The sequence below is a fragment of the Tympanuchus pallidicinctus genome, unplaced genomic scaffold (genome assembly GCF_026119805.1).
Source record: "Tympanuchus pallidicinctus isolate F22 unplaced genomic scaffold, pur_lepc_1.0 scaffold8, whole genome shotgun sequence".
NCBI lineage: Eukaryota > Metazoa > Chordata > Aves > Galliformes > Phasianidae > Tympanuchus > Tympanuchus pallidicinctus.
The window spans coordinates 52503231-52528349 of NW_026294802.1; the positions used below are offsets into that span (position 1 = coordinate 52503231).

Sequence of the window (25119 nt, forward strand, 5' to 3'; positions counted from 1 at the left end):
CTCAAGCCAAAGCAGACTGCTATCTCCTTACCGTTGCATTTGCTCTTACAGCCGTTGCACGTGTAAAAAGAAGTAAATAGTAAACCAGATGTCACATTTATGCTACCAGAAAAGGCACCAGTCCCAGCAACACAGATTCACATGAACAGAGTTGCTTGAAATCAGGCACTGGTCCTGCAAACAAAAAAGCCTTGTTTCTTCATTCAAGCACAAAACAAAGCTCAGCACGATTACCACACAGTAACAGGCTCAAGCACCACCTCCATGATCAGATCCATTCCCCTTTCCATAGGAGCAGGCAAACAATTCAGGAAGGAAGACAGAACAGCCCCTGCTTTAAGGCAGGGATGTTTGAGGATCGACATTTTATTGCAAAGACTAATTACATTGCTGTATACAAGTCACACTGGGCAGTGTGCTCCTTCACTGAAGTGGTACAAAATACATATGGTACAGCCAGTCCCTCCAGTGATGCTGGGCTTCCAGGGGACACCAACAGCAGGGGAGGGAGGCAAAGGGGTGGGCAGGAGCTGGCAGGCACAGAGCAGCATGGAGCCAGGGGGAGGCCCAGGGGTGCTGGCACCCAAAGGCAGGGGCCTGGCTCCGGGCAGGGTGGGAGGCAGGAGGCAGCCCCTGCGTCAGGGTGCCAAGGGCTCCCATCATGTGCAGTGTGGGCATGGTGACCCAGGTGATGCCACCCAAGAGGAAGAGGGCTGGCAGAACTAGTGCCAACCATGCTTATAAACAAGGAGCCTCACTCCACCTGGTTCTGCCACCAGTCCTGCTCCTCTGAGTGTCACTGTGCAGTGTTGCTACATCCCAGCCCCTCTCCTGGAGGCATGGAACACGTTTCCCACCCCCCACCCAGCAGCACAGACAGACAGGAAACAAAAGATGTGCTGAGAGGAAGTGCTCAAATGCAATGGAGCCAGCAGGTCATGGGGCAAAAAGAAGAAAAAAAAAAAGTCCCCCCTTTGGTTAGTGTTTCCTACAGTCATTAAAACAAGCTTTTCTGCCACTGCTTGAGCGACTAGTGGTAAAGAAATGAGGAAGGGAGGAGGCCAGAGGAGGCGGTGTTGTGTGAGCAGGGCAGAGCAACACAGCTGCTGTGAGTATCCCTCCCAGCAGCCTTAAATAGCAGGGGGAGAGCAGGAGAGGGACTGGGCTGCACGGCAGGGGACTCTGCGTTAGTAAAATGTACAAGTTCATCTCTTCTATTTACAACCAATAAATATTGAAAGAAAAAAAAAAAACCTTTCTTTGTTTTGTACAAAAGAAGTCTCATTGCTGCTTCTCCCATAGTCAGTGTTTGAAAAGTCAGGTTAAAGCCCAAGGTGAGTGGCACTTCCTGTGGGACAGGCGGTGGCAGCCGGAGCACCCCAAGCTCTCTGACTCCTCGCCTGCCCATGCAGACACAAGGTCTCTATTTACACAAATCTGGACAGCAGTCTGCTCTCCTCCTCCTGGCTCGGCTGGCAGCTCTGGGGGCACTGGGGTGCACGCAAAGCTTTCCTGCCTGCAGAAGGGACACTGGCATTTGATCTTTGGTGCAGGTTTGAACGCGGGCCGGCAGCTGGACTGGGGAGAGGAGCGAGACCACGTGGAAGCTTCCAGTCATCAACAGCAGCCCTGGTCCACGAGGCACCGGCATGGGACTGCATCCTTTCCAGCACAGCTTCTCCCAGGGCACAGACAGGCGGCGGTGGCAATGCCAGGTGATCCAGGGAAGGAGGTAAACCAGTGCCGAGAAGGGGAGCACCCATCCCAGCTCACGTGGCAGTGGCTCATGGCTGCTCCTCGCATAGGGCCCCTCCAAGCCGCCGCTCCCCGGCTCGCGCGGACACAAGGCACCTACGGCAGAGAGGTGGGCTCCTGCTCTGGGCAGGCCGGTGGCTGGACGAGTGTCGCACCGTGGAAGGTTTAAAAAGAAAAATAAAAGAGAGAGAAATTCCTCCCTGCTGCCTTCCTGTGTAGAAAAACAAAAGACCTGATTGAAACGGGAGCTTGCGCAGAGAGAGGCGGAAGGGCTGCCGGGTGCCGAAGCTCTCGGTGCGGGTGAGCATCACTCCTGGCTCTGCCAGCAGCACCAGGCCTGCCTACAGCCTGCCCCCAAGGCCCCGTCGGTGAGGGGTGGCAGTGGGGCTAAGGCTAGAAGATGCCTTTGGCGATCTTCAGGCCTTTCTGCTTCATCCTGGGCAGGGTGGAGCTGGAGCCGTGTTTGATCTTCACCCCCTTGGAGAAACCCCGCTTCTTGAGCACGAAGTCGTAGTTGGCGGCAGAGTTCATAGCATAGAAGACATTGGCGTTGTCGGGGATCTTCAGCTCTGGGGAGGGACCAAGCATGGAGTCAGCTGGGCAGTTTGTTCCCACCCAGAGCCCAGACCAGGAAGAGAATCCCACCCCCATACTCACCTCTCTCCTCTGAGATGATCTGAACGAGCTCGTAGTCGTCAGGCCGGTCCCCATCCAAGTTGTGTTTGGCCATGGCCTTGCGAATAACAACCGGTGTCTTATCCTGGCTCGTCACCTATGAGCACACAGCATTGTTAACCACCATTCTGCACAAAATGGTGCAACATCTCCCACCTCCATATCCTCCCAGTGTGAGACATGCCCACATCCAAGTGTGACGAGCCTCCAAACCCCAAAAGTAACGCGGGTGCTGGGTGCTAACCAGGATGCTCTTGTACATGTTGCCATTGTCCACAGCCAGGCTGACGCGGATGATACAGCAGTCGTCGACCTGCTGGTTGTAAAGGGGCAGCGAGAGGGACGAGTAGCTGGAGATACCGGAGACGGAGCGCTTGTGAGTGCGAGATGCTGTCACCGGTGTGGAGGAGACGGAGGAGGATGAGGCACTACTGGAGCCCGAGCCGATGCCTGACGTGTCCAGGGAGGAGAGAGAGGTGGATTCCCAGAACTGGAGGGCAGGGAGGAGAGGGGATGCGGAGGACACAGTGGGTTTAGCTTCTCCATCAGCCACAGACGGGGTGTACGAGTGCTGGGGGAGGGAGGCCAGAGGGATCTCACTGCCCTGTGGCAGCAGGGGATGTACAGCTGCCAGAGCTGCCAGACCCTGCTGTGCCAAGGCAAGCCCAGCTCCACCACAAAGAGCAGAGGCCTCCCTCGCTCCCCAGAAGCAGAAGCAGCCCCAGCTCCCCAGCCCCAATGCGAGGCAGGGGCCTCTTGAGAGAAGCACCTGTTTCAGGAGCCCTACAAGCTGCCCCATACCTTCTTTTCCTGACAGTCGGGGGACTCAGGGATGAAGCTGATGTTGATCTCCTCCACATCGGAGCTGCTGGAGCCAGCGGAGGTGACGCTGACTGAGTCAGTGGCATCCCCACTGCACAGGTACTGCCCGCACTTGAGCTGGTCGAAGGACTTGGAGTGGGAGCTGCCGCTGGCACAGGGCTCAGTGCTGGCTGGCTGCCGGCTGAAAGGAGAGAGGGGAGGGTGAGGAGACAGCAGGCCCAGGGAAGTACACGATGGTGCTGAGACAAACAGACTCACTCGCTCCATCGCTTGATGATTCCTGTGTTCTTCTTTGCCTTCAGCGTGTTGCTGGCTGACTCAGACAGTGGCTCAATCTCACATGACAGCCCATAGCTGGGGGAGAGACAAAGGTTTCAGTGCTCTGTGCAACTTCCCAGTGCATGGGCAGCAGCACAGCCCTGCTTGCACTCACCTCTCAGCCTCACTGAGCCGCTCCAGGCTGTGGAACCAGTCCACAAAATGATCCTCCTGAGTGAAGCTGTAGTTGTTGCAGGCTGACTGAAGCAGCTTGATCTGGGCAATGACTTCAAACTCCTGCAGCCAATGGAGGCAGTCAGACCCCCTCCGTCTGCAGCCCCACAGCCCTCTGCAAACAGCCCAGCCCCATGCACCAAGACTCCTAGGCAGGACCAGAATCTTCCCCCGAAGAAAGAGGCAGAGCCTGGGCTCGCACAACGCCAGCCTCCTCCCGCCACCCAGCTGTGCAAACTCTCACCTTCCTTCTCTTCTCAAAGTTGATCAGCCCTCCCTGCAAAAGAAAGAGCCGGGCATCAGTGGGAAGCGGGGACAGATTAGGACATCGTTCCGCCCCGCGCTGGCTGCCCGGCTGCTGCCGCTGCGATGCGTGCCGTGCCCGCCAGGGGGCGCTGCAAGAGCGGCCCATTGCCAGAGCCCGCGGGAGCTGCGCACGGGATGCATAGGGACAACGTCAGCTATGGGATGCACAGGGTGCAGAGTTGGCTATGGGATGCCCAAAGGGACAGCAACAGGGATCAACCCTCCACTTTGAACCGCCAGGCTCTGGGAATGTCTGGGCATGAAGGAAAAGAGGAGGATAGAGATGGAGGTACATACGTCCAGGAAATCCTTCATAGCGGTGTCGAGCATCACCAGGTCTGTGAGGAAGGTGCCGAGATAGGGAATGGTGCCCTGCATCACACCCTGGGGGACAGTGAGGGATGGCTGAGGTCAGCATAGAGTTGGCAGCCACCCAGCAGGGACATGGGGACATGGGAACAACCACTCACCATCTCTCGCTGCTGCTGTTGCCGCTTCTGGGCCCTCTTTGGGTTGATTTCCAAGGTGGCAAATTTGGATGTGCCCTCCTGGATGGTGGGGAAAGACAGCATCAGCATGAGTGGGAAACATGAGCTAAAATTCACAGCCACTTTTACTGCCACAATTTCCTCATAAAGGGAATGAGAGGAAGAGAAGGAAATCTAAGCTGAGCTTTTTCAGGGCTAAACAGGGAGGAGAAGCTTAATGAATAGGAAATGCTGCTCCCATTTCCAGCCCTCTGTATAAATAGCTTTTCAATGGGCTGTTTTGTTCCTTTTTGTATTTCATGTGATCTCAGCCCCCAGTCTGGAGCTGGAAAGCTGTGAGGACACCTGGCTTCAGCCTTTCCCAAACTCCACTGCCTCACCTTAACCCAGGAGACAACTGAAGAGCTGTACTGTGCACCAGGCTGTTCACATGCATCTGGGGAAAGGCCATCATCAGGTGCACCAGAACATATCCCATTGCTTATCTCTACCCATTCAATTGCTCTGAGATCTTCATGCAATGACAGCTTTTGGGGTGGGGAAGCAGAATGCCAATCTGTCTGGCAGCTGGAACAATGGGGACCTTTCTGCCAGCACCAGCCAAGCTCCTTTATAGGACTACAGGTGCCCCATACCTTAATAAGCAGCTCTCGGCTCAAGGAATGGTTGTTCTCATCGGAGAAGATCTCTGAGAGCTCGTGGAAAGTGCGGAAGCTCTCCCTGTTCAGGGGAAACACAGGGAAGTCAGCAATAGTGCCACACTGGGTCCCTTCCTTGCGCACCCAAATGACCCCAGCAAAGCTCACAGCTGCAGCAGGCCTTGCTGACTGGGGTTATTCCAGGGTGTTCAGATGGAAAGGAGAAGCAGACAGTACTGCCTTTGTTTCCTCCCTCTCCTCAGATCCCTTGGCTTTGGGCAATGCCAGAGCAGCAATGATCCCATTTACACATCTCCCATCTACACACTGAAGGGCCACAGCTCCAGCACAGCCACCCCCCAAAGACCTCCCAGCAGCCCCAGGACCCCCAGGTGCTGCTCACCGCAGGACCTCGTCCCAGGTCTTCTTCAGCCGGTGCACAGCGTTGCACTGCAGAGCTGAAAGGATGGCTCTGAGCGAGGAGAAGTTCTTCAGGATGCGGCATTCCTGGGGGCAGATAAGGGGACAGCGGGGCTCGATGTTAAAAAAAAAGCCAAGGGATTTGTGCACCACAAAACCCCAGCCCTGGGCAAGGCGAGTGGGGCTGCACTGTCCTACCCGAGCCACTTCGATCCACCGCTCCACCACTTTAGCCCTCTGCTGTGGCTTCAGGGTCCGATCCCCAAGACACGTGGCGATGACACAGTTGGCCACGCTATTGAACTGCGAGACCGTGGCACGGATGGTGGGTGCCAGGTGTTCTTTGCCTTTCTTGTCTCGCTGGGACCAGATGCAGCCCAAGCAGTGGTAAGGCACCACTTTCTTAAACAGTTCCTAGAAGATAAAGAGATGGGATGGGTCTCTATGGGAAAAGATGGAGTGGGATGCGAGGGAACAGAGTGGTTTGTGCCCAGAGCAGCAGCACTGACCCAGTGCTAAATGAGTACTCACAGCATCCATGAGTGTGAACTGTTCTGCCACCATCTCAGGGGAGAAGGAGAGGAAGTCCGACTTCCCATCCCCAACCCCGTTCTCCTCCACCAGCTGGAACGTGCAGCCACCATGGTCCACAGCTGTGAAGATGGCAGAAAGCTGAGCACTGCAGTGCAGCCACAAGCAAGGAATCCCGCTGCATCCCACACCACATCCCATCCCCAGTGCTGTGCTTTCACACCTCAAGATAAGGCTCAGATAAATTAACAGGCATATTTAACCTGGTTGCAAGCATCTGCAGAGGATTAAAGGCAGATTAACTAATCCGCTTAGAAATCCCACTTCTAGTTCAGCTGGATAAGCTTCCCAGTGTACCTCCATGTCCAGCCACGTGGAGACACCTGAAGCTCCCTACAGACCCTGACATCTCCACGAGCAGGGAACCATCCCCACCTTCTGCTTCGGCCTCGCTCTGCTCCTGCTGCTGGAACTGGGACAGAAGGATGCGGGCTCGGCGTTCCAGGTCCGAACCGGGGATGTTGTGGCGCACGTAGGAGATGAGCTGCTTGAGGCAGGCAAAGTCCGGGGGTTTGCGAAAGTCCTCTGAGTACTGGTCCAGCCAGGCGCCCAGGATGGAGGAGATGGTGCTGTGGGGAAGGGAACAGAGGAGAGAACTGGGTGGTGTCATGAGAAACACATGGGACAGCACATGCCTTCGTGAGAGCATGAAGAGCAATCACGCCCAGCATGGTCAGACTTACTTCTTCAGCTCCATCCTCTCGTCCACAACGTGCCTGGCGTGGTCCCCGTTTGTCTGCACGTGCAGTTTGCCATACCTGAGGGGGTTGGAAGAAGCCCATCAGACCTCCAAGACATGGCATAAGATGCTGGAGCTCTCCTGGCTGAGGATGTTCAGACATCAGCCACTTCTATCTGTGTTTTGGGGCACGGCCACCTCACCTGTTGAGCAGCAGGTCCAGAACTTGCTTGGTGGTGGCAAAGGCCCGGTAAGTGCACAGGAAGATGGTGACGTAGGTGGAATCATTGCCCTTGAAGGCTGAAACCAGGTACTCCACCAGCTTCTCCAAGGTCCCAGCTTTTATCGTCCGCACCTTACACGTCTCATAGAGGTTTAAGGCTGATTCATTCTCAAACTGCTGGGACAGGAGCAGAAGTCAGCAGGCTGGATGAAGATGGATATAAACAAGTTCACAGTGGTCCCATCACCTCGACAAGCATCATATGGATCTTGGATGGGACTTCCTGCAGTGATGGGACCTCGTGTGATGGGGCTGGGGAGAGGGAAGGTCATCTTGGGCACCAAGTGGCCAGCAACCCAACTGAGAAGACTTGAGCATCTGGCAAGCCCCAGAAAAGACCTCAGGGTTGCCGAGATAAATACATGATTTTCAGATTATGCTTGGAAGGAGCTCCCAGAACATGAGCATATGGGGACACCCAAAGAGGGCAGGATGTAGCCCATAAAGACTCTGCTGAGCCCTGACATCAGGTCATCCTCTTGGGCAGAAAAACCCCACTTACCCCCAGCCACCGCTGCCCCTTGTTGGCTGTGTGATGGAGCTGCACTTTGCGCAGTGATATGCTGTAGATTACACCATCCTCCAGCTCTTCTCCAATCTCCTGTGTGGAGCTCTGCATGGGATGAGATACACCATGAGATAAGGAGGCTAACACATGGCACAGATGCTCACCCAAGTCTGGATGGGGTATCCCAAAGGCAATTTGTTCATCCATTCAGAAGCACAGAGCAGGCAGAACCAGCCCTCTGGGGCAGGTGAACCCAGTACCCACCTACACCCAAGCAGAGCCAAGACTCTGCATACCCACACCCCAGCTATCCTCCTCCCTGTGCCTTTATGGGACATAAGGTGACACTGCTGCTGGCTATGACCAAAATGTGAGTAATCTGCCCCAGCTTCATCTGAGCATCTCAAGCACTCAAAGTCTCATAATAAATAACAACTGGGGAATGAAGCTGTCCATGAGCTTTGGGCAGTGTTGGCTAAGCATGCTGGGCAGAAAGTCAAGGGGAAGCTTGAATCATAGAGTAGAGTAGAGTAGAATGGGTTGGGTTGGAAGGGCCCTAAAAGATCATCTAGTTCCAACCCTCATGGCTCAGGCAGAGTGGCCAACCACTAAATCAGGCACCAAATCAGGCTGCTGAGATCCCAATTCAACCTGGCCTTGAACATCTCCAGGGATGGGGTGTCCTCAAATTCTCTGGGCAGCCTGAATTGGGGGAAAAACTTCACAAAGCAGCAGCAGGGTGCCCTTGGGGACAAATGAACAGGTGGTTGTACCTAGGGCCATTGCCAGACCCAGCCACGAGGCTTATGTTTCTGTTCTGGGGTTGCAAAAACCACCTCAGATTCAGTTTGGCCCCTCTCCCACCACACTCTGCTGAGTCAGCATCTCTTCTAAGAGGATTTCTGCAGATCCCTCTGCACTCCCAAGGGATTTCCCCCTCCCCCCAGCCCCCACAGCATTTGGGACATCGCATGTGGCAAAACCCACTGCCCAGCAGATGGGGAGAACTCCTGCAAGCAGTAAGGGGGTTAGCAGGGGAAGGCAGCCACACGCTGGGTGCAGCACGCTGCCAACCCACAGCCAATGCCAGCCTGCAGCTTTCCCTGCACTTTGCAGAGCATGAAAAACCCCTGAGAAATGGCAATTGCTCAGAGCTTGCTGAGGATTAAGGCTGCCAGTGGGTGCCCCATCCCACACTGTTCCCAGTAGCTGCCCCAGTGCTTCACAGAATCACAGCACAGGACAAGATGGTGAAGATCATCCAGTCCAACCCACCACCATGCCCACTAAGCCACATCCCTCCCATGTCCTTCCCATGAAGCCACACCATGGCTGAAGCTGAGCACTGCGAATCAGCATGCAGCAGGAACAGCCCAGCTCCTTGCAAAACATCCTCCTCCCAATTCTCTGCCTGCGAGGACCGTGGGTCCAGGAGATGCTGAGCAGAAAGCTCCAAACAAAACCTGAGCAGAGGTTTGGCCAGGCCATTGGAAAGCCCAGACACAAAGAATCACAAAAAACAGATGCTCGTCGAGGTGCAGTTAAATTAGTTAAGAAATCAAATCATGTGAGAGGACAAAATGTCCCAAGATCAATGCATGAATCATTGGCAGCTGCTGTGCAACTACAGTGGAAAATATTGCCACAACTGCGAGGGCTTCCACTCTTGTATTTCACATCACGTGCTGAAAGCGCACCCAATTTTGATGTGTGTAGAGGCAAATTTCATTTCCTTCTTATATCCAAGGCTGTCAGATTCATTCATTTTTTGTTTGCTGACTCGTGTGATATCCCCCAAAGTTCCCCCTTTGCAAACCACACGCACAGCACGTGGCTCCCAGCGGTCTCCAGTTTGGCTCACGCCAAGAGCCAGGCGAGCTGCTACACTGCTACATTCTAAAATTTGGTTATTTATATTCTGCGTGAGCTTCCTCTTTCCTACCACTCTTTCTCCAAGATGCTGATTGTGCATTCTGCACGTGTTCGTTAAAAACCAACGAAGCAAAAAGCAGCAGCAGGGCCCAGGCTGTGCAGCACACCTCAGCACCCGCACCCAGCGTGCATCTCTGCTTGGTGGGACATGGCCTCTGGGCACCAAAAGCAAACCCTCCTTCATCAGCAGCTCCACCTGTAGCACACAGCAGAGATATGGGTAAACAGCCCCTTCCACTGATGGTTATATTTGTGCCTTCCACCGCAGTCATACAGGAGGGGCTCAGCACAGCGTTAAATGAGATCCAAAGCACACACAAAAAAATGGGAATGCAGCAAAAACGATCGCTTGGCCACCATGTCTGCAGCTCAGCAGTCCTGAACCTCCAGCCACTCCAATGGAGGCAGCACAAGAAAACCCCACTCTTGTTTAACCTGGGGGGGAGGAAATCGGGCACACGGTTCTGCACGGAACTGGAGACTTTTGCAAAAGCCATAAGTGAACGCTGTGGGAGTTCATCCCCTGAAATACGAACTGGCGGCAGCACCAGATGGCCCGCCTGCTTTTCCAGCTCCTCGGAGCCGCGTTTCGCCCTGGGCTGTGTGAGCAATGCTGAGCTCTGGCCCTCGGTTCAAAGCCGTGCTGACTACAGCGGGGAGGAATTCCTGCTCCGTGCAATAAACTCTTCTGCTCTCGGGCGCGTGTTCTGGTACACAGCGCGGCGCTGAGCCCACGTCTGCACACGGGGCTTTAATAACGAGCAAGAGGATTCAGGCAAGGTTTGAGAGCCTGGAGGAAGGGCTGCGGTGCAAGGAACAAGGCATGGAGCAGCAGGAGTTTGCCTGAATCGGCACAATGGGGGGAAACGCCAAACCTGAACAGCAAAGAAAACACTGGCTAGGAAACTGTGTTTTGGAAAGCCTTGGAGATGAGTCACGGGGGTGGTTTTGGTAAGATAGGAGTGCAGTGCAGGATTAAGTGAGAGCATGACAACGCTCCTGTGCATGGCACACCATTACCCCACAATTACCAGGTCTTAAGAGCTCCGCTCCCACGTGGCCCTGGGTAAGCGTGCTGGCTTCCAAAGACACAAAATAATGAACTGTTAGTGGAAAAAGGTATTCATTTCAGCACACGTGGAAGAGACAAAACTGCTTAAAGCGCTTTCACTGATGCTCCCTGAGCAACAGCTGGTTGAAAGCTCAGATGGCTGCCTTGCTCAGCTTCCTTTCGGCTCTGCGACGCAGAACTTGAGTTCTATTGGTGGGCACAGTGCAGCACAGACCCATCCGTGGCACATCCCCGACTCAGCAGAGAATTGCTTGAGCTGGAGTTCCCCACTGAAGCTCTGCATTTGCACAGGTTCAAAAGCCAGATGAAAGCCAAAATTGGGGGTTGGACTTCGCAGCCTCCAGTCCCTTCTTGTAATAACGCCTTCCACCAGCAATGGGAAATTGGCTCTTTCAGACAGAAAAGAAACCAAGGACATACCCTCGTGGTTTCCAACAGCTCTGAGTTAACTTTCATTTCATCCCCAGAAACAGATCCTGACCCCACGCAATGCACAGCAATAACTTTGGGGCCTCTTATGCAAAGCGAAACGGACGGCGTTATGTAAAGGAAACTGGAAACAAAAAGCCACCCCCATCTAGTGAAAGGAAAACAACTTCAGTTCCGCGAACCACAGAGAGACCACAAAAGCAGAAGCACCCCCCCATCCTGCCCACACAAAACTGGCGCACGCAGCACAACACCCTTCCTCATGGGGACTTCCAGTGCAAAATCCCGGCAGATGTTGTCCCCTCCATGGCAGGTTGGGATCATCCCATCTGCTCCTCAGCCATTTCCTTTCCCTGGCCACGCTTAGGAAGCCCGCAGAGCTGGTGGGTGATGATGTGATTTGCAGAAAGGTGCCTAGTGCTGCAGTATCCACAGCTGCCAACACCATCACTGTGCTATGCTGGGTATCAAGGCTTTCCATCAGACCTTGGCAGGTTGATCTCAAGCTGTGTCCCTTTTCCCTTGTGCTGTGCTGCATTGCTCCAGTGGAGCTCAAATCCCGGCCCCACACAGTGCTGCAGCACCGGGGTGATGGGCAGACAGACGGATGTGTTTTCTTCCTTGACTTTTTGACGTTCTCCGCCTTCCTTCCTGCCTGCTCCGAGCCACTTCAGACCAGGAACGGATCCAACATAAAATAACAACAAAGGGGGAAACAGGAAAAGAACAGAAAAAGGGCCAGAAGTGAAGCTTCAGCCGGCTGTGAAAAGGGACTGTTTTTGCCAGGACACCCGGACAGCAGCGACAGCTGGGGGGCTGTTCTCACCCATCAGCTGCTTGGCACTGCAGCCCAGGCTCCCTGACACGCACAGCTCCAGGAGTTGAAGCAGGAGGAGCTGCAATGGGGAGCAGCTATGCATCCCAAAGCAGCTGGGTGGGCAGAAGGAGGGCATCCCCAGCCACCCCAATTTGCCTGTCAGGAGGGTTTGACCTCTCTTCCATTGGGGTCTGCCCAAGCCTGGTAGCAGGTCACATGGAACAGAATCACAGAATCATTAGGGTTGGAAAAAACCACTAAGATCACCGAGTCCAACTCCAACCCGTCCCCAACTGCCACATCTAATCCCACTTGCCGTGCTGGTGTCGATAACCCAGCATGGCTGCAGAGAATACTCCAAGGCAGCTGCCTCTGCCTGCCTGGTTTAGGAAGAAGAGAAAGGAGGATCTGGTACAAAGGCATCTTGTGACTCGTACGCAGTGAGTCAGTGGCTGGAGAGAGGATTAGGAGCTCAGCACTCAAGTCCAGAAACGAGACAGAGCAGATATGCAGAATTCCTCCTCCATTTGCATTTGTTTTGTTTTCAAAGAAAACTGCGAGCTTTCCCACATGTCAGAACTTCGCTCTTTTTATGGTCTGGAAATCAAGAGTCAAAAGCTGGGTAAAAACGCTGCATGCCCACTCCATCCCCAGCAACCTCGAGGGGATCGGCCATGGGGACAACAGCTCCACCTGCCACCCGTGGTGTCCACGTAACCCCACACTTCCTACACAGGGACGTGCTGAAGCACAGCAGCAAACTGACTGCAGCAGGTTTTGCTTCCTCTCTACGTCCACGGAAAAAGCATCCAGCCGACACAGCACTTCCAGCTCTTGCTCCACTTTGCTTTGCTGTGAGTTCGTGCGCGCTCCGGCGTGCGCTCCTGCAGCATCCCAGCTCAGCACCAACACCCACAAGGCTGGGGCTGAATCCAAGGGACACAGCTGGGGCTGTGCTGGGAGAGCAATGGCTGTGAAAGCGTCTGGAGCCCACAGGGTAATTGCTGGAAGTGAAACCAGCACTGTGTGACTGGTGGATAAAATATTAATGTGTAGCACTCTGTAAGAGTAAGCACAGCCCGAGTGGCTCGCAGCAAGCTGGGAACAACGGTCTGTGTTTCACTAAGAGGGAACGGAGGAATTTGGAAGGAACTCGCAGAAACAAGGTCAAAAAGTGAAATGCATTTTTTGTTTAAGTCCCACGCAGTGCAAGAGCCCTGCAATGCCTTGTTTGAATGTAAAGAGAAACAGGCGTGTGCCCCAGGCAGGCCCAAGCCTACGGGGTTTCATGCCACCCTGCTGACCCTGATGCTGAAACGTGCCCCTTTTTGCACCACCTGCATCCCAAAGGTGTTAGCAAACGGTCGGCATGCAGAGCCCACTGACCTCACTTGGGATGTGCCTCACTGAATTCTGAGTTATGTTATCCCATGTGTTTCTGATTACAGGACCAGCACAGGGCACAGATCTCTTAGTGGTCTCAATTCCAGCACAATGCCTGTCTCTGGCCTATATCAACACTTACAAACAAGACAGTTCACCTACCCCAGATCTCTGCACTCCCAGAGACACAAAGCCACAAACACATATCCTCCCGCTCTTGGTTTGCAGCCTGTGTCCCTGTCTAGACAGCCAAAAATTTAATTTTAAGCAACATCAGCTGCTCCAAAACCAGGTTCCACTGCCAAATCTCCCCTCAGCCCTACCACATGGGTGACCCACATGGAGGCAGCATGCACACCTAGAGGAGATGGCTGAGCTTTGCCATTCCCAAGCAGGCCAGATAACTCCCACATAGCTGTGCACCAACTCAATGGCTGCGGCTTGCAAAGAGGAAAAACAGAGCTCTGCAGTTCCATCATTTCTAAGGCGTACAGATTGGGATGGACAATCTGGAGGCTATCCAAGAACCACAGCCCTGTCTAGAGATTGAAACACGAGCACAGCCAATGAGCCCAGATCACCCCATGCCCAAAATCCCAGAGGAGGAAGAGAAGGAAGATGCCGCTGGGCTCCCACCCTGCAAAGGGCACAACTTTGGGCTCTCTCCCAGCCCAACTCAATGCTACCACTGTGCGTGCGTGTCCACGGCGGGCTGACCCAGTAAACAGCTGAAGCAGAGAAAATGCATGAACAATCCAGGGCAGGGAGGCAGGGCGAGGGGCTGCTGGCAATAGGCATAAAAGCAGTGCTTTGTTTGCCGGCCGTGCCCCCAGCTCCCACCCTGCAGTGTGACGTCGCAGCCTCCATTTGCTGCGCAGCCGCAGGCTGACCCCGACTGCTCCCAGCCTCCCTCCGACCCATGGATGCCCAGCCACGGTTCCCCTGTGCTCGAGGGGGAGCTGAACAGGGGATGTTTTCACTTTGCACGTTTTCCCTTTGCGCCTTTTCCCCTCTGCGCCTTTGCCTTTCGCACATTTTCCCTCTGCGTGGTTCCCTGCGGCAGCTTTGCTGCTTTGTAGGAAGATGGAAGGGGGAAGAACAACACTTTTGCCTTGTAATCAAGGAACTCTCAGCTTCAGAGCATTACTTAACTAAGTGTCAATGAGCAGGAGGTGCTACATAAGCAGGTATAGAGGCAGGAGTCAACATGCCGGCACCTGGGGGGCCTGCAGTCAGGATGCAAAGTCAACTACACGGTCTGATTTCCACAGCTGAAGCCACTGAGGGTTTAATTTTAATTGGCACCTTTGGAGAGAAAACAACTGGAGAAAAAAAACACACAAAAAATCAAGCTGTTGTCAAGTGCCTGAACTTGCACTTTGGAGCCCTGCCCTGAGAAATGGGTGTGTGTGCATCCCAGGGGAGGAAGGGGGTGCCCAGGGAGGGTGAACCCCCTCAGCCCCAACTCTCTCCCCCGGTTCCCAGCAGAATCCCAGCCCCATCCCTCAGCTGCCCCTGTCTGAGCAGCCGCCACAGCGACCTGCAGCAAACCCTGCTGTCAGAGTTCCCCAAAATCTGGAGGTGGAGAGCAGGCAGCTTCGTGCAGCCCTCCCCTTCAAAGTGGAAACACAAATCTGATGTGGGACAGTAGGTACTCCAGCTCCTTCCATATAAAGCTCCTACCGTGGCCCTGGCCTAAGAGAGGTCAACCCTCCAAACACTCCCACCCCTTTAAAGCCAAGCTTTGCAGGAGAATGAGTAGGATGAGGAGGGAGGGGGTGTGTGGGACACCCCCCAAGGAACACCCTAGGCAGTGGGGTGATGCTCTAAGTCACAGCAGAGCTGCAGGAGCACAGGCTGTTCTGCTGCCAGCTCCCACTGCTGCAACTGGGATGTCGTGTAGCAACCTGTGTCATCCAGACCATCAGAACATTACCCCTGGGACCCCCATAACAAAGCTACACACATCCCTCAGCAGCCCCAATGCACACAGCCACCCCCAGAGCTTTTTATGCAACATCTTCCACCAAAACCCTATTTTGTTTTTTTGGCCCAGGCTGGAAGGTGAGGTTTGGGATCCAAACCAACCATGTGCAGCATCCCCAGAGCTCCCCGCAGATAAGTGCTGCCCCTGGCAGCCCCCTGCCATGCTCTGCCCAGCGTGGCCTCCTGAGTTGAGCTGTGACTCCAAAACAGCCCCAACCAAAGCCACATCACTTCACAAACCAAAACATCGACTTCAGAGGCAAGGCAGGCACGGGCTCTCAGCTTTAGGGTCACCATGGAGACACGACCGCTGCAAAGAGCAGGGAAATGCCTCGTGGTTTTACTCCCTACATGAAAAGCAGCTCTGGTAAGATGGGTAGCAAGCCCTTTAAAGCCAGGTCTGCACGCAGGCACTCAGCTCAGCTGCTCGTTGTTAAAGTGTGGTTAGCAGAAAGAAAAGCCACGCTAAAAATAAGGCCTCAGCATTCCAGATTCCGATGACTTTCCTCCCCAGTCAGCGCCATGTGTGAGCCAAAACAACTCTTTTCCTTCACCACCAGCCCTGGGAAACACCTCAGCCACCTCCATCCCACCTCTGCCATCCCAGCACAGATCCCATCCACATCCCAGTGGCATAACAGGAGCAAATTCCCTACTGACCATAAGACATACCAAGCACTCTGGTTATCTGATAACAAACGTGCTGTGCTGCATGAATCCGTACCAACGAATGTAGCTATTGGCTGTAAGGGATTGTCTGCAAAACACCATAAGCACCAAACAAACCAAACCCCATTAGGAGGCGCAGTGATTTTTGTGCTGCAGTCACTGCTTCATCATAGTATCATTAAGGTTGGAAAGGACCACTGAGATCATAAAGTCCAGTCATCAACCCATCACCACCATGCCCATTATTGCCTCAAAGGAGAGCGGCACTGACCCCAACCCCAATGCCAACCCCAACGCCACCCTGCCCCATCCACACTCCTGTCCCTCACTTCCCCCCCTAGAGCCAATCCCCAGGGAGCAGCCACATTGCTCCCAGGGCTCCAGGCTTCCCCCTCTTAACGGCTCATAAGCAAAGCCAAACACAACAGTACTGCAGAGCATTGGGGCTGATGTGATGAGTGGCTCAGTCCCTGTGCTGGGACAGGAACAAGACAAACTCCAGCAATTCGAGGAGCCCCATTTGAGATAGGACAAGGATGCTGCCAATAGGTCTAAGCACTGCACAGGAACAGTAGAGGATAAACAAATCAGTGCATGGATCCCGCTGCAGCCAGCTCAGAGTCTAAATCCTGCTCCTTGGAAATGGCATTCCCTCCCCCTCTTTGCTGGTCTGTGGGAGATAGAGAAATATTTGAGAACTGAAACAGCCTGGCTGCAAGTATGCATTCAAGTAAAAGGAACACAACTTGAAAAATTGCCACTCAGGCAGCTCTGGAGATAACAGTACTGGGGAAAAGCACAAGCAGGGAATGCCCAGCCCTTACGTGTGGTCTGGAGTGACCTAAATATGTGCTCCTTCAATTACACATATCCCTGGGGGGGGATGTGATGGCTGGCAATTAGAGGCAGAAGGGTGATGGAGCCCATCCTATGGCCAGACCAACTCACTCCAGCCCAAACTGGGGTGGATTGCAGCTGGGACCCCAGCAGTGAAACAGAAGGGCTGGACAAGCAGTACAACCCCAGAACTCTGCAGACATTTTGCTCTTTTCCTACAGAATCTGAGCTCATTCCACACCCATATCTGAGCACAAGAAAGCTTAGGAATCCTCCAAGTTCATATTTAGTTGCTCTGCCTGGGAATCCCTTGTCCATAGCTAGAAAACAAATGGCCATAGGAGAGCCATAGTAAGATCATGGGGCCCTGGAGCAGCACAAGTGGAGACTGTAGGGCCAGAGAGGGCTAAACAAGATTTCAGTTTCCAGGGCTGCTAATCTGGGATTACAAACCCGCTAAAACCTTGTTCAGATCCCAGTCCCGGAGGGTTTCCTGCCCTATGGAAACAGGGCATGCAACACAACCCTTATCCAAACACATGGTGAAGCTCTCTCCAGCTTCTCTTAGTGATATCAAACAATCATCAGAAACTCCTCCCACCTCCTCGCTCCCTTCCTGCACTCCCATCTCAGCCAGCTCCCTGCTCACCCAACCCTTCTGGCCGGGAGCCACAAACAGGTCCCTCTCCAGAAGCACTGCCAGATGATGTCCATCCTGCAGATTGCACAGGGGGTATCGGGTGGTGCCTCGGGGAGGGACACGGGCTGTGAGAAAAGGATCCTCTTCCATTGGAAGTGGAAAGAAAATGGCTTTTAAGTGAGATCTTCACCCCTCCTTCCCTGCTGTAAAGCACCAGCACTGACCTCCGAGGCATCTGGGCTGAGCAATTCAAGTTTTCGAGGATGTGTTTAGCAACTGAGAAATCTCCCAATTGTTCAGAAAACAAACAGAGCCAAAATAACAACAATCCAAGAGTTTTCAATAGCCCTCACCACTCACAGGGAGGTTGGGCAGTGCCAGCCCCAGTCTGTGTTTGGAGCATGGAGCAGGAGGGCCCCCACACTCATAGCACTGATTTGGGCAGGACTGGAAGCAGGAAAGTCCAAGTAAAAGGCAAGCAAAGCAGCACTGGAGATCATTGGTTTAAAAACTGCCATTCCCCACGGCTATAAACCAGCTCAAGAGCCCTCGGACCTCCGAGCAATACAGGATGGGGAGGATTTGAGTAATCCATCTTCTCCTCCCCAGATCCATCTTGCAGAGTAACCTCACCCGAGCCTTATAGCCAGGCTGCTGCCAGCACATTTGCCACAACAACTCTATTTAATTTTTGTCCCCTTTCAGCATGCCTTTCCCCAGCTGTGTGCTGCAGTGACAACAAGCCAATCCTGCTGCACGCAGTCAGCGCTGCATCCCACTTCAGGATGTGCTTTTTGGGGCTGCTCTGCCCTCACACAGCCACATCATGGCCCAGAGCAGACATCTCCAGGACACGGCCAATGGGCTGAACGGTGGGGATGGTTTGATGGTTGGACTTGATGATCTTAGAACAGTTGGGGCCACGCAATGCTGCTCCTCAGCCTTGTAACTTTGTTTTGCAGCCCCAGGGTTGCCTCCTGTGGGGTGCACGGGGTGGCTGACCCCAAGGGGAGAAGCACAGGAGCCCCCATTCTGCCCCCTCCCTGCTCCTCCTGCATCCCTGCCAGCACTGCGGCCCCGTGCAGCCTCCCGGAGAGCAGCAGGCCGCAGGGGCTGGACTTCCTGCCAGACATAACATGAACCAGATGATGTGCTGTGAACAATGTCAGCACACCCACCCCCAGGAGAGAGAAGCAGGGGAAAAAGGGGGGGGGGGGGGGGGAAGGAGAGCAAGCTGGAGAGAGTTTTCATGAGCTGACAAATCCCTGCTGCCAGGCCAGAGGTGAAGCGATAGGGCTGGAGCCAGCACTGATCCCATACAGCCTGACCAGGAATTTCCACTGTGGGTTATGGGTAGGAATGGAATCGCCGTGCTGAAGCGATGCCGGATATCTGCACGGAACTCAGTGGTTCCGCGGGGCGTCCCTTGTTCTCCCCCACCTCCACCCCCCCTCACCAGCATCCAGAGCCACGAAACACATCTGCAGCTGGCTCTGCACCCAGCCCAGCCCCTGACCTCGCCAATGTTAACCCCTGTGCCTCCAGCCTGCAGGGCTCCATGCTGCTGGGAATGCCCAAACCTCCCTCTCCCTCCCAGCACCGCTCGCTCTGAATCAATGACATTCCTGGCACGCAGAAGATGATCACCCATCCCGAAGAGAAAAGCCAGAGCTCTGACTCACGTTATTTTGGGTGCCTCAGCCTCCACCTCCACGCAACAAACTGCTCGGTTTGAGCCGCGCGGGGTCGAACCCAAAGCAACACCAACATTTTGCATCCTCCAGCAAAGCCCATAACCTTCCCAGAGGACACTTCTGTGGTTTAGACAAGCTCAAAGTCCTTAAGGGCAGATCAGAGCAGCTCTCTGCCTGCAGTAGCTGAGCTATTAGTAAGATTTATAATAAGACACTAAAAAAAAAACTTATTTTGAGGTCTGTCCACTTCCCCTGCTGCTTAGAAGAAGGGCAGCCCTTTGCAAAGCCCTGTCTGGCAGCCTGCCCGCGGCTCAGAGCAACAACACCAAGCAGGGCCACTCACTTATTTAATAAATGAAACGAAACAACGCCGCGTTGTCCCACAGCTGTCCCCATGCTTAACTCCGGGAGCTGCCAGAAGGCGAGCACCGCGATCCTCCTGCACCGGCCTGAGCCCCAACCCATCACATCACGACCCTCACCTCCCAAATCCCCCACCGCCCCCATCCTCACCTCCAGAGGCGGCAGGTCGGGGTCGAGCTGGGTGAAGCTGTGCAGCACTACGGGGCTGTTCTCCCCGGCCACCTCCAGCCTCACGCCGCCCCACAGGCTCCGCGCCCGCCGGCAGCCCTCGAACATGTCGGGGGCGGGCGGGGCGGCATGGTGCCGGCGGCTCACCATGGGCACAGCCACCGCATCCCCGGGCCGGTCCGGGGGGACCGGGATCCCGGGATAACCGGGGACCAGCACCGCCACCGCCCCCGAGATGGGAGAGAAGCTGCCGGAGGGAGCAGCGGTGGAGCAACACGACTTCACCGAGGGGCCGGGCTGAGAATAAGCGGCGCTTGGATTTCCTCCCCCGCAGCCTCCGCCCGCCCCGGGGGTTGGCCCGGCCCGGCTCGGCTCGGCCCCCGGGGGGAAGGCGCGGGCGGAGGGGGCAGAGCTTCAGCCGGGAGCTGCGGGGGAGCGCGGGATGGGGCAACGCGGAGCCGAGCGAAAGGGGATTGAGGTGGGCGGCAATGGGAGAAGCCGTGCGGCGTGGGACGTCGGCCCTGGAGGAGGGTTTTGGTATCGCCAAGCGTTCATACAGCTCCTCACATCCAGCCCTGGGGTTCAGAGCGCACCACCTCGAACCCACCGCTAAGTATTAACCTAGTGCTTCAGCCGGGCTGCTTCTCATCATCCCGCGAGCTCAGCCCCCACGGTACCATCTGTGCTCAAAGCACCGCCCAGCCCCAGCAGATTTATGGGATGCTGCAATCATTGAACCCCTCGGCTCCTTCCCGGTGCTGGCCCCAAAGTTGCAGCCCATGGAACCCGGGGCCCCTTCCCGTGCTGGCCCCGATGTGCAGGCAACCTGGGGGGTGCAGCAGGGTGCGGAGCAGCAGTGTGTGGCCCTGCAGGGATGCAGAGAAAGGGGAACTGGCCTGGGGTGCAGCAGGGCTGCCGATCCCACTCTAAAGTGTCTCTGAGCTCTCAGGCTGATGCAGAAACCACACAACGTAACTGTTTTCAGAGGCCCAGAGGAACAGGCAGAGCCGTTCCACACTTACTGCACGCACTGAGCTCAGCATCCTCTCACCCTTCCCTGCCCCTTCTCCTTCCCTGCCGATAAATGCATGGCAGCTGTTGCTGACACCACCAAAACCCAGACGCTTATGCCTCAGCTCTCTGCACAGCTGAAATAACAGCAGCCTCCCAGCCGTGCAGCCCCGCGGCTTTATTTCCAATGAAAGCATGGATATAGGAGCTGCACATCCAGATCTGCCCAGGGCACCTCCTGCCTGGGCAGGAAAGGATTAACAAAGCTGAAATACTCCTCAACTTGAAAACGTACCAGGCAGGAGGATGAAGGAGGACAATGCAAGCTATTGTCCCGCTTATCTGGAGCTGCAGAGGGTCAACAGGACCTCCAGGGCTACACTATGGGAAAGGCAATAGAGCCCTGCAGAAGGGCTGCACACAGCCATACAACTTTGAGATGCTCTATGGGGGTGATGCCAATCCTGACCCTGCATGCCATGCAGCATCGTGTGATGCAGCGAGATGTGCTCTGCAATGCAATGGGTCACACGCAGAGCTGAGCTCAGTGCATGCAGAGATTGGGATCCTCCAGAGCAATCAGTGCTGCCCTCAGGGCTGCGGGGTCGTGGAGAGAGAAGCCAGGGTTCAGCTCTTGGGGAGGTGAAACTGTGGCCCCACAGCTGGGATGGCTCAGCACTGAGTGCACAGAACACATAGCAGCACTGCTCGTCTGCAGCTGCAAACCTCTGTAGAACCCCCCCAGCTTTGTCTGACCTCTACAGAAAGCTGTGGGGCTGTTTGAGGGGTGGCATTCATCCGTCCCTTGGTTGACCACTAAAGATAATTCCAGGAGAGAAACACTTCTGATAATGGATAATAAATAATACAGTGGCAGGAAGGCAATGGTGAGGGTTTAAAAATAGCCAGGCAGTTTCCTTTTCCCTCTCCTGGGAACCTTCTGGGCCTGAAAAGCAAAACACTCCAAGCGGGGTCAGGAACCCCAGTTCAGGATGTTTGCTCAGCACTGCCAACCCCACACACTCAGACACTGGGGCCGGCGCTCCTGAGCACCGTGAGACCCAAAGCAAAGACATGCTCAGGGCTTCTGCTTTGCCTCTGAAGGGCAACCATCAGACAACAGCCTTGGATTCCTCCCCTACAGCTGTGAAGGTCTTAAAAATTTGTGCAAGTTCTCATCTTTTAGGTTCCTTCCAACCCAAGCCATTCTGTGACTCTAGGATTGTCTTACAGGCACGTGACTCCGGGATTGGGGATTTAAGGGAACCATCCACTATTGAACGACTCAGTGAAATAATAATAACAATAAAAATAATCATTTCATATTTGGCAAACTCAGCAAAAGCTTTTCACAACATGCTGAGCACTTCGTGTTGACGTCAGCTGCGAGCATCAGCAGCAAACACAGACACAGGCTGCGGGAAACCCCTCGCTTGGTTCCTTCCCATCACTCCACAGTGAGCATTTGGCTGAATAAACACAAACTGGTGCCCCTTCAGATCGCAGATCTGCCCTCATCTGCCACAGCTTGTAGCCTGCAGGCTTCCCCACGTGGCAAATGATGCAGAACAGGCAACAAATGGGCACTTGTGCCAGTGCTGAGCTAGTGCCCTGGGTGAGCTCAGCGCCTCTGGGGCAGCACTGCAGGTTCAGACCCTACATTTGTCTCAGCACCAGGGCTTAGTGCATGCTCTGAGTTTTCTCCCAGCATACACAAGCTTATCCCATAACCCAGGAGCACCCCCAGCTCCATCCCGCCCTCCCCCAAGCTGCTTTTCCAAGGCCCAGTCTTAGCTGGAAGGTGATGATGATCATGATGATGATAATCATTACTGGCATTTCTCATAAAATGAAGAACTAGCACCACTTCCTCATCTATTCCAGGGAAAAACCCTCAGACCTTGTGCAAGAAGGGAACCTGATGTCACCGCCGCACTCAGCACACCCTAACACTGATGTGAAGTTACAGCACCGCTCCCAAAATCCAGGAACCAACAGATCCCAGCCAGCTCTCCTAATGATCATCAGTGCCTAACGAAGGAAGCACACCAACTCCCCTGGCATTAGGAGTTCACCTCTCCACCCCACACTGCTGCACGTCATCCTGCAGCCCCGTGCACAGCTGGGCACAGCATCTCCTGCAGAGCCACACAAATTTGGAAGGCAAAGCAGCTTGCAGGAACATTTCCACCCCATCCTACTTCTTATCTTTGACAGCTGGACTAAATGATCTTAGAGGTCTCTTCCAACCTTTGTAATTCCACGGTTCATACCAATCCACCTTGCCATGGTACTGGAGCCCCTTCTGTTCAGGGTTGATAACTTCAACCTCTGGTTTTCAGACCTGCAGACCTCTGAGTATGGAGCAGAACGCTGCCAGTAAGGGGAATCAAGGCATTTTCTGAGGAATGTTCACTGAACTTCTGGCTCCAAGGTTGGCTGAAGCCTGACATGCTGCAGACACTGATGCGTATTTCTTGCACTGTGTGTCTTTGAAGGCAGTGTTTTTCTCATTGCTGCCTTTCTGCCAGAGTGTTTTTGTCAGCTCATGTAACAAACACCACTTCAGGTACTCGTAACCAAAAGGAAAACAGGAAACCCCTTCTTTCTGTGTTGCTTAGCAATCAGCATACAGCCAGCTTGGGGCTCCTAGCTGCACTGAGTTGTAGCTTCCACCTTTGCTCGGCTGATAGAAGAGAAAGGACAAAGCACTGGTATGAAAGAGAAGAGCTATGAAGCCACAGAAACAGGCTGGGAAAGTCATGGATGGGTGTAACCCCTAAAGAGAGGATAAATTCTTCTCTGAAATCAAAACATGTAATAGAAAAATAGGGTGACATCATCAGAAGCCATTACATATATAGAAATACAGCTCTGGCCATCGCTGCAGCACCAACAAAGTGCTCTGAGCCCAGTGGGGTCCCTCTGCACTGCTTCCCAAAGGGAACAGAATCCACAGAGGAACATGGATGGGATGGGAGCTCAGCCTCTCAGACCCACACTCAAGGGCAGAGAGTACATTTTTCCAGCGATGGTAAATAGCCAAAATGACGCTTTCAGCTGAATTGTGTAAAAGGAGGCTCTCAGAAACACGAGGATCTGGCACCAGATCAATAGAGAACTCCCAGTGGATAACAAAGAAACGTTGCTCATTGCCAGTGTGCTTTCCAGCCCTGCTCTCACCCCTCCTCCGGCCCATTTAGTGCAGTTAGCCCAGAACAGGATTGAGGTGGTGCACATTGAAATCTCAGATCCTGGAAACGCAGCACTAAGGTGAACCTGCACACAGCATTAATGCTAGAAGTACACAAGCGAGGGTACTCAAAGAAATCCAGTTAAACAGGAACAAAGCCCTTCAGTGGCAGCTATGGAAAGGGGATGTTCCAACAATGGTTCTGCATCGGGGAAAGTGTACAGCAGAAGCTGTTATGGCACGAGCACAGGGAGGCAAAGCTCCTATGGAAGGACAGCATCTGACAGAGACAGCCCAGGGAAAATTCCTCTCTGTCCAGGCTGGGATGTGGAGAGTAGATATGGACAGAGTCTGTCAGTGCTGACCAAGCGAGCAGCAGGAGAGGAGCCTGGAAGTGCTGAAAGCCCAGACCTCGGTATTGCCCCTACGACACATACAGCCAAATGGCTTAAAAGTCAATTAGGAACTGCAAAAGTCTGTTGGCCGCCGCAGGTATTGGTAAACCCTCAGAACAAAGGATGCTTCAACACAAAAATTTTCCTCTCTCTCGGCAATGACCACTTTAAAGGTTTCCGCCCCACATTGTTTCAGCAGGGGAAGTCATCCCAGTTGTGCCTCCCAGATTTCCGTGGGGGTTTTGTGGCCACACGACCCCACTGGGCCGCCTCCATCCCTCAGAGGGCGCTGCTCCTCCTGCCCACCTCAGCTCCACGCACCAAAGAATTTCGGTTTCCATTCAAATAACATTGCCACCCTGTGAGCCTAAAGTTGCACAAAACTGAGAGCGAAAACGTTTTTGCGGCTGAAGCGTTTGTAAGCAGTGCCTCCCACGTGGACCTGCTGGTGCTGAACAGCACACAACCTCACGCTGCAGAGGCTCAGAGGAATCCACAGGATTCCTTACTTCCTCTCAGCCATCTCATATTCACACAGATTTAATTGTCTGCGAACCCTCTGCCAAATCTGCATGATGTTGGGTTCAGAAGTCATTTGGGGAAAGGACGCAGACACAGACAGGCACCCACCGGGGAGAAAGGCCAGAGAATGTGATCCAGGAGGGTCAGGAAGCAGACAGTGAGCACCACGAGCTGCTCCCTATGGGCTGGGTCCACCTTCCATGCCATTCTTGCAGCATCCGAGAGCTTTTCCCACCTCTGATCATGGCTCATGCTGATCAATCCTGTCCTGCACAGCCACCATCCATTTTTGTCACCTCAGCAGCTCACACCATTACGTACACATGGTTAATTACCCCATTTCTATTTGCA

The 25119-nt window shown here is 54.2% G+C and overlaps 1 protein-coding gene across 5 annotated transcripts in view; it reads right to left on the bottom strand.

The window, feature by feature from the left end:
• Positions 1-350: 350 nt before the first annotated feature.
• Positions 351-25119, bottom strand: part of RALGDS (ral guanine nucleotide dissociation stimulator) — a 30093-nt gene continuing 5324 nt past the window's right edge. Inside the window, exons 1-18 of one of the 5 annotated variants that reach the window (XM_052667874.1) lie at positions 24877-24990; positions 7652-7762; positions 7070-7266; positions 6871-6945; positions 6563-6756; positions 6128-6249; positions 5795-6010; positions 5580-5683; positions 5174-5258; positions 4521-4598; positions 4348-4434; positions 3989-4021; positions 3686-3807; positions 3511-3606; positions 3232-3433; positions 2675-3001; positions 2413-2527; positions 351-2324 (exon numbers count right to left, since the gene is read on the bottom strand). In XM_052667874.1, coding sequence (XP_052523834.1) covers positions 2149-2324; positions 2413-2527; positions 2675-3001; positions 3232-3433; positions 3511-3606; positions 3686-3807; positions 3989-4021; positions 4348-4434; positions 4521-4598; positions 5174-5258; positions 5580-5683; positions 5795-6010; positions 6128-6249; positions 6563-6756; positions 6871-6945; positions 7070-7266; positions 7652-7762; positions 24877-24975 — 2439 coding nt within the window. In that variant the 5' untranslated portion in view covers positions 24976-24990 and the 3' untranslated portion in view covers positions 351-2148. Of the gene's footprint in view, positions 2325-2412; positions 2528-2674; positions 3002-3231; positions 3434-3510; positions 3607-3685; positions 3808-3988; positions 4022-4347; positions 4435-4520; positions 4599-5173; positions 5259-5579; positions 5684-5794; positions 6011-6127; positions 6250-6562; positions 6757-6870; positions 6946-7069; positions 7267-7651; positions 7763-19629; positions 19964-24876; positions 24991-25119 lie in introns of those variants that run through there. The other 4 variants (XM_052667876.1, XM_052667872.1, XM_052667873.1 and 1 more) reach the window with 4 other exon arrangements.